We start from the raw sequence: 9,250 nt of genomic DNA, 5'->3' as shown, positions 1-9,250 counted from the left end.
ATTTCCAATATGGGATTGCTATTTGAACAAAAAAAGTTGTAAAACATCACGGCGCTAAAAACTCAAATACCTTTATTTTAAAAAAACGGTTTTGACAGTTTTACATCCTTTATGCCTAATGTACACTGCCAAAAGAACGGTTTTGCTTAAAAAATATTTAAATTTTTTTTAGGTAACATTTATTTTCTCTATTTTTTTATATATAAAACCTAAAATAATTTTTATAGGTTGCACACAGAAAAAGAAACTCTTTTGAATAATCCTTTCAATTTGAAAAGAAAAAGTTGGATGCCGTTGTGGCGCTCAAATTTTTTTACAAAAACCCGGCTCGACATTTTTCGTTTCCGTACCCCTAATATACATATCCAAATTTGAAGAAAATCCATCGAGCGGTTTTCTCGAAAAATTACCAACGTACGCACGACATACATACAGACGGAAAAAATTTTATTTTTTAAACTTTGCTTAAAATGATGATAAAACGTTGACATTTGGTGAAATTTTGACATGTTTATTGCTTAAAAGTTCATCTACCCATCCACGGTGGATTTCTTCGGGTTACAGTCTTCGTTTGTTCTTTTTAAGAAAGCTAATAATTATGGATACCTACTTATGATTGGATTGGATTGGATTACGATTGGATGCAATTCTATCTGGAAAAGGATCAGCGTAAAATCTTTACGACCTCTCTGAAAATGAGGTCATAACGTATAATTCAGAAGCATGATATAGTACCCATTACCTACACCCGTGCGTAATGAAAAAAATTTGCTGTGCGCGGCACAGATACCACCCGCAATGCGCGATACTGCTCATATATGTCTAAAGAATATGTTTATCAAATTTGGTTCCAATCGGTTCAGCCGTTTAGCCGAAAATGCGAGTATAGACCGACAGACAGACAGACCGACACACCGATCGACATAATCGAGAATTTGTTTGATTTGGATTTTTGGTGCTTTAAAACGTGTATTTCCGTAAAAAGTGGGTTTTTTCTTTTTAATATCTCCCGCTGGGCACAGTTAAGTTTCGACACGACAAGAAAATCCTAACATTGACTTATTAAAACTCTTATAAACTTGAAAGACTCGAAAGCCTCAATCACATTCCGTAACGATTCCAACGAAATCACTACTCAAATTTTGAATAAAATCGGAAAAACATTCGGATGAAAAGAAATTAGAAAAATCTGGCAGAAAAATAAAGTTCTACGTGGATTTCAAATTGGGGTTCAAATTGACACATAATTAAGTAAAAAAATTACAAGATACAATATAAAATGAAAATGAAATACAAAAGAATTCTGTATGAAAAAAGTTAAGGCTAACAGTGCCTTTTGAATACAACACGCCCCGTTTGCAAACGCTCGATCTGAAAACAAATTAAGAGATCTCAAAAATTACTCACCCTTCTGTTGAGAATGATCCAACAAACTGGGCAAAACAAGAAATATAAGATGTTCGGCGAAACACACGGGATCGAAGATAATAGCACTTAGCATTGTGACTGCTCGGATGGAAAGACTTCTCTTGTATTATACCAATTATTTCTTCATTCTTGATAACACAAACTTTTTAAACTCGAAATTCCATGCGTAAAAACGAAAACGGTAAAACGGAGGACGAATGCGTTTCCTTTTGTAAAATTGCACTACTGGTATCAAAATCACGTCACAGACACTTACGCTCCATTTCCATCGCCAAAGCTAATAAAACACCCGCATCGCTTATCTCGCACGTGACATTGTTTGTCGAAAAACCAATTAACTCCAATACTCCAATAACACCTGACCAGTTAAAACCAGAAACTCACTTAAAAACTTCAATTAAATGTTACCTTAGTTACCCGTTTGAAATTTATCATACAAACTAAATGCAACAAATCAAATTTCAAATTAAATGAATTCACCAATTATCTGCTAAATTTACAAAAAAAAAACTGATATTTAAATGATAATTCAACAAATTCAACAAAATTCCCGAGAATTATGTTACATAAAGGCTGTCCTGACTGCTACTTCCGATATTCACACTGAAATTCCGTCACCAACACGTATTTTTACACTACAAGGTGGCTCGCTTTTCATCTTGGCCATTGTTTCAACCTCGGTTTCAACCTAAAGAAACGCCACCCCATGTAGTTTACACAACAGTACCTACTTGTATATGTAGGGGTTGTTAATTGTTAAATGATGACCCTGGACTCTTTTTTAAAACAGTATACAGTATACAGAAAATCGCGAGGAAAAAGTATTTCAATTTTTCAAGAATAAATGCATTTTATTCTATAAGATCCGTTCAGAAACGGCAAAGCACTTTGAATTAAAGTATCAGAACCACATTATTGCGCATTTTTGTCTTTCCTTGTTATTGGTTAGGGTGGTAATTTGTCTCCTCTATCCACATCAGGAACGAAATTTATGTTCTTGCCTTGCTCTCGCTTTGGTTATCTTGGTAGAGTGAAACGTTCATTTAACTACCAATTTCGTCGGGAAAAAGGCAACACACATTCCCTGGAGTCATTGGAACTAAAATTGCGTGTTCTTTTTCTATCGTTAATTTGTAGATCAGTTTGTTCACACAAGATACTAGACAATGTTTTCCACTTTTTTGCCGATTTAGCGTTTGCAGCAGTTTATTCAGCATTTGAAGTTGAAATCAACACTTGTTGATGGTAATAAAAGCATTCAGTACATGCTTCAAGCACCTACTACATTTGGTATTTGTCACTGACGCAAAACAAAATTTTCAGTAAGTTCATAATTTCGTCAGCTGATGATCATGGAAAGGTTCATGATAAATTTACCTCACAAACTATTGCTGTGTGCAATGGCATGCGGTCACTAAGCCATCCACAAAACAAATGTTCAGCTAGCTCAAAACAAAACAACCTTTAAATTTAGAATTGTAATTATTTTCCTCGTAGACGCCCGGCTCTTGTCTCAAAATCTCAATGTTGACATTAAATGAATAATTTGCAAGGCTTAGTAGCTTCGATCAACTTCCGAAAATTCCAAATAATTAATTACACGAACTTTCATTAACGCCTGACATAATTCTTGGGCACTAAAAGAAAAATCTGACATGAAAACCATATCCGGGTTACACAATGGATTCGAATAAACACAATTTCTGTATTCAACTCATTGCCGTTTCCTTCAAGGGTGTTAAAAAAGATGAAAAACCTCTTTGAATTTAATATTATGAAATACAAATCCTACAGAAGTTCAGAAAATTAGTTGACGATTTATTATAAATCATTTGTAAACAACATGGTACTTGTACTTTAATAAAGGTGACACGACATCATTAAAATCCCAATTTTTCCATAAGTCTACAACTTCCTGCAGATGCAAGTAAACGTAACAACTAAAATGGCGAACTTACTGCGAATCCCTTGCATTCTCATGGGTGTCTACGTCCACCACTTCTCTTTTATCCATTTGCCTAACTGGTTTACTTATTAAATTCACCTACTAACCCCTCATGATCGCTCTCTACATGTCTAGCACTAATAGATTACGAAGTGTAAAATGATACAGAATTTAAATGCGACTAAAATCTTAGGAAAATATAAGGGGGAGATATAAGCAGTTGGGCAAATAAAAAATTCCTTTAATTTGCCAATTTTATGATAATCACCATTGTTCCACTGTTCGCTGATTAGCAATAAAAGATGTCATCATTCGCATTTCACTTCTCATTAGCGGCCACAATTTTTTAATTATTGACGCCCGCGTGTAAAGTGTCAGGTGTAAATATAAATGGTATTGCCCATTCTTTTACTATAAAGGAATATTTTAGGATTTAATTAAGTGCGAAAGTATTTAAATGCGACCCACGATTATAATAATAAGGTTCATAAAAGCTTGAAGTGTTATATAGAGATAGGATTGAAAGTTGAGGGCGAAATTATACGATTCTACTTTTATACGATACTGCCAATAACCACCTACTCTGGTTATTTTGTCATAACTGACTGGATGTTAATATTAAAACCTTCAATTTTTTACATTCCTAATTCACGGCGATGATAGGTACTAATTTTGTATTTAGTGTGATTTTTTATTAACGGAGGAATATCCAAAGATCTTGAATATTGCGCCCTGCCCTACACGCTGAATTGTTTCCATTCCATTACGTTGCCATCTTTCGATATAACGAAAAAGTTACACACTTGACCAGAAATGACAAGGAATTCAACAATTGCTTGATAAAAATAAAAATAAATAAGAAAATCTATGGACTTCCCTACGTATGTACGTAAGACGTGTATTTAGATTAAGCTCTAACATAAACAAACTCGATCAAACAACAAGTGGGCACTTCGAAAAATATTTCAAGCACCTCTGACTAGATCTATTCTATTCCGTGCTGTCGGCTCTTGAATTTTTTAACTGGCAATAAGTATCCCTTCTCGATTTTAAAGTGACATTTCAACAAGGTGACTGACTTACATTTTAACTCTTTCAGCTTTATATCACGACCATATGGGTGAAAGATATGAATGGTCTTTTTTTACAAAGGATCCTTGATGTTCCACGACTTATTTTTTTAAAATCTTACACAAACATTTCCGCCACCGACATTCGCCGTGCGGGAAAAAATACAATCGAATTTAACAATCAAGTAGTTAATGTGACAAAACATTTAGATAGATACTGTGTTGAAATGTGTGTAGGTGTGGTGAAAGTTTAGTCCGAAAAGAGCTTAGGAGGAAATTGGGATCAAATGAATATGTTCTGTTGCGTAAATTATAGGAGGGTAGACTAACAAAAAAGGTATAATAAAGTAAATATGTATTTAAATACTGAGAAGACACCAGTAATCACAGTAAACCACATTTTAGTACAAGCGGTTGTAAAGAGTTGGCACGAATCGCTCGGTGTTGTAGTTTAACCTGGCAAGCACGTGGAACTGGCCGTTGTTGCTGTATGGCACGATAGTGTTGTCCTTGTAATACTTGGGTGAGAAACCGTTGAATCCCTTGATTGGGTAGTGCTTGGAGACGTAGTTGCGTTCGTAGCTGACCTTGTTCAAGAAGGAGATGAATTTGTTTAAGATATCCTCGACCAAGAAACTTTCCAGGCCGTATACTTGCTGGTTTTCGATCAACTTGCAAAATTCGGCAGCAACAACTTCAATGTAACGGAGGAAGCGGATTTTGAGTTCAGGCACGTTAGTGAAATCTTCGGTGCTGATGGTTTGTTTGAGTTCTCTTTTGATTTCCTTGATTCTGTAGATGAATTCTTCTACGTACCTTTCGGTGTGAAGGGAACGTTCGAAGGTCATCTGAAAACAATTTTGGTTAGTCATCGTCAACAAATCCGGCGAGTTACACTTACTTTGTTTTCGAATTTCTCCGAGATGTTGTCGAGGACGTTGATGAACTCACGGATGTTGTGGAGGAGAACGGTGTTGACATCGGTAACTTCCCAGGTATTGTGTTCGAAACGGTTGAAGATGCGTGTGACAAGCATTTGGACGGTTAAGACTAAATCCTTGGGGGATTCATATTTGTTCCACTGGAGGTTTTTGCCATAGAAAGACTCGATTTGGTTCTGGTGAACGGGGAAAAGAGTTTCGTAACTGTATGGGTTGTAGTAGTTGTTTTCAATGTTCTTGTATTCGAAGGGAATGTTGTAGTATTTGGTTTCGTATTGGTATGGGGTGTAGAAGCGGTTGTGGAATTCCTTTTCGTAGAGTCCGTATCCGTGCTTGCCATAGTATTCGGTGGAGTAGTAGTTGGGAGTGTAGAAACCGATCTTGTTACCGAATCTGGTTTCTTCGATAACGTGCTTGACGGCGTAGAAGTAGTGGTAGATGACTCTGACAAGAAGAGTTCTGATTTCTACGGCTGCAAAAAAAAACCCAAAAATCACCTACTGATACCATTAACCCATCCTGAGGTTACTTACGCAAGACTTTGTCTTCGCAGAGCTGTACCAACTGCTCGAAGATGGCAACAACTTCGCGCAAGTTGGTGATGATCTTGGTTCTGAAGACTTTCACGTCAACGGTGTTTTCGGTCATGATTTCCATGATGGGGTACACAATTTCACGAAGTTTGTTGGTGAGCTGATGTAAGACAAGGTCGAGTTCTTTGTGTCCCAAGACGGTCTAAAAGAGAATCCGTTTAAAAGTGTTCGAACTATAATTTGGCCCACTCACCTCTTCTTGCAACTTGCGGACGATTTCGTTGACGACGATGAGGTATTCGCGGAGGGCGACCTTAATTTGGGTTGGGTGGACGAATTCTTGAAGAAGTTGGGTAAGTTCGTTGGTATAGTCGTGGATTTGCTTGATCAAAACACGTGGGGTTTGGACAACTTCTAAGCCTTCGTTGATGTGGATAAAGTGAGAACGGATTCCGTGAAGGGTGTTGACGAAGTCGACGAAAAGGTACTTTAAAGTGTATTGGAATTCAGGGTAGAGTTTGTAGGTGATGTTTACCAATTTTTCGAAACGCTCAAGAACGACGTTGATGGAGACGATGAAGTTCTTCTTAATTTCGTGGATGTTGGTGATTTCGTTGTAGACGGTGAATTGCTTGAGGGAGTCACGTACTTCCTTCAAAAGGGAGACGACCTCTCTGAAGATCTCAGTTTGATAGGTGAAGGTTTCTTCGTGGAGTTTGTTGATGATGACCTCGATAGCTTCAACAAGTTTGTGCGATTGCCAGGTGACTGTTTTAAGAGCCAAGCGGTCTTCTGGGAAATCTTTTTCGAGATACAAAGTGATGTCTTGTACTTCGGAGCGGATTTGGTTCAAGTACTTGAAGAGAGTATTGCCTTCGTTGAAAGATGGAACGGCAACATTGGATTCGTACTTGTTCCATTCCAAAGTCTTACCATAGATAGATTCTGCTTCGAATTTACGGATTGGGAAAAGAGTTTCGTATCTGTATGGGTTGTAGTAGTTCTTTCCGATGTTTTTGTATTCGACGGGAATTTCGTAGTTGGATTCGTATTTGATTGGGGTGTAGAAGCGGTTGTGGAATTCCTTTTCGAAGAGTCCGTATCCGTGCTTGCCATAATATTCGGTGCTGTAGTACTTGGGAGTGTAGAAACCGATCTTGTTACCGAATCTGGTTTCTTGGATAACGTGCTTGACGGCGTAGAAGTAATGGTAGATGACTCTGACGAGCAGAGTTTTGATTTCTACGGCTGTAAAGAAAAAATTACCAACTGCTACCATTAGTCCACTCAGAGGTCACTTACGCAAAACTTTCTCTTCGCAGAGCTGTACCAACTGTTCGAAAATGGCAACAACTTCGCGCAAGTTGCTGATGATTTGGGTTCTGAAGACTTTCACATCAACGGTGTTTTCGGCCATGATTTCCATTACGGGATAAACGATTTCCCGAAGTTTGTTGGTGAGTTGATGCAAGACAATATCGTGTTCTTTGTGTCCCAAAACGGTCTAAAAGGGAATTGGTTCAGATATTCGAATAATAATTTTTCGCGCTTACCTCTTGTTGCAATTTGCGGACGATTTCGTTAACGACGATGAGGTATTCGCGGAGGGCTACCTTAATTTGGGTTGGGTGGACAACTTCCTGAAGAAGCTGGGTAAGTTCGTTGGTGTATTCGTGGATTTCCTTGATCAAAGCGCGTGGAGTTTTGACAACTTCCAAACCTTCGTTAATGTGGATGAAGTGGGAATGGATTCCGCGGAGGGTAGTCAAGAAGTCGACGAAAAGGTATTTCAAAGTGTATTGGAATTCAGGGTGGAGTTTGTAGGTGAGTTGCACCAATTTCTCGAAACGCTCAAGAACCAGGTTGATGGAGACGATGAAGTTCTTCTTAACTTCGTGGATATTGGTGATTTCATTGTAGAGGGTGATTTGTTTGAGCGAGTCACGCACTTCCTTTAAAAGGGAGACAACTTCTCTGAAGATGCCAACTCCTTCACTTTGGTAGCTGAAGGTTTCTTCGTGGAGCTTGTTGATGATTACTTGGATAGCTTCAACAAGTTTGTGACATTGCCAAGTGACGGTTTTAAGAGCCAAGCGATCTTCGGGGAAGTCTTTTTCGAGGTACAAAGTGATGTCTTGTACTTCGTTGCGGATTTCGCTCACGTACTTAAGAAGAGTATTATCTTCGTAGAAGGTTGGTACGGCGAAACTGGCCTAAGAAGAGCAAAGCCAAATGATTATCAAACTTGCTGAAATGAATAGTTTTACTTACTTGAAAAGCCACAGCCACCAAGAAGAAAATCGCTAACTTTGCCATGTTCACTTATGCTTGCCTCAACAAGTGAAGTGCCGACATCTAAAATTCGATTCTTATTTATACTACAAAAATACCCAGCATTTGACCCATTAGTTTCATTCACCTCCTTATCACATCACCTTTCTTGCATAACAATTAGATAAAGGATGATTAACTTTTTTTGCCAAGGTCTTCCGCAGTAATACATTTGATTACAACTGAATTTAGTAGATTATTTGCGAGTATTTAATTCGATAGTTTCATAATCGGAGCCATTGACCTAATTTATCAGCATCAAATTAATTATTATTAACTTAGTATTACATTTATCATTTTTGTATAACTTATTTTTATTTGTTTAATTTATTCCAATCCAACTTTGTTAGACGATGGTCTCCAAACAATTTTTTTGCCCTCAAAATATTGGCCGGAAAAACACCAACATGTTTTTGGAATAAGCCAAATACAATAAAGGTTGTGGTTCTTTAATTTTTATTCATATAGGCTGACGACTTAACACGAAACGTGGGGATTTTCTATTTGTTTTCGAAAATATCTTGGACTTTTCAACTTCTCATACAACTTTTACCGTAATAGAGATTGTGGTGGAAACTCGAGTGGAAAGTGGCGTAACGTTTGGAAAGCCCTTTGTACCATTATTTTTAATTTGTAATTTATGATATATACTCGTATCTTTATCTACCTAGTTTTACAAATTAGTCGGGAATCTGGGAGTCAAAATTCGAACATGATATGTGAACTCAAAGATATACATTTTGAAAAATACGTATCTTGTGCAGAATTAGATGCCGATTCTGAATCAAGAGTGCGCAATGGTCGCGGGGATTGCAAATAGCCAGAAAAAAATACCTTGTTTCATTGTACATATTTTGTCTCGATATGTATACCTCTATCTCCAACAATAACGAAAATACCTCGCGACTGAAATTTATATTACACTTTTCGCGCATATACAGCTTTAACAGTTTATAGAGTGGTTGTTAAAGACAACATTGACTTCCTTTTTGTTCTGTGAGA

The 9,250-nt window shown here is 37.3% G+C and overlaps 1 protein-coding gene across 1 annotated transcript; it reads right to left on the bottom strand.

Annotated features, from left to right (window-relative positions):
• Window positions 1–4,843: 4,843 nt before the first annotated feature.
• On the bottom strand, window positions 4,844–8,256 carry LOC116174606. The gene is made up of 7 exons (XM_031492548.1): window positions 8,189–8,256; window positions 7,471–8,130; window positions 7,220–7,421; window positions 6,171–7,165; window positions 5,918–6,119; window positions 5,345–5,856; window positions 4,844–5,291 (listed from the first exon to the last, which is right to left on the bottom strand). Exons 1-7 carry the CDS (start codon window positions 8,231–8,233, stop codon window positions 4,845–4,847), a joined length of 3,063 nt encoding a protein of 1,020 aa, XP_031348408.1. The 5' UTR covers window positions 8,234–8,256; the 3' UTR covers window position 4,844.
• Between the last annotated feature and the right edge of the window lie 994 nt (window positions 8,257–9,250).

This window comes from Photinus pyralis, unplaced genomic scaffold (genome assembly GCF_008802855.1).
Source record: "Photinus pyralis isolate 1611_PpyrPB1 unplaced genomic scaffold, Ppyr1.3 Ppyr1.4_LG6, whole genome shotgun sequence".
Classification (NCBI taxonomy): Eukaryota; Metazoa; Arthropoda; class Insecta; order Coleoptera; family Lampyridae; genus Photinus; species Photinus pyralis.
This window is presented reverse-complemented; position numbering and strand designations above follow the sequence as displayed.

Excerpts from the sequence above, each read along its gene's own strand:
- LOC116174606 (XM_031492548.1), bottom strand. The coding sequence starts at position 8,233 with ATGGCAAAGTTAGCGATTTTCTTCTTGGTGGCTGTGGCTTTTCAA. Across the intron at positions 6,120-6,170 it reads TCCGCAAGTTGCAAGAAGAG|ACCGTCTTGGGACACAAAGA; the intron begins GTGAGTGGGCCA and ends ATTCTCTTTTAG. Across the intron at positions 5,857-5,917 it reads CTGCGAAGACAAAGTCTTGC|CCGTAGAAATCAGAACTCTT; the intron begins GTAAGTAACCTC and ends TTTTTTTTGCAG.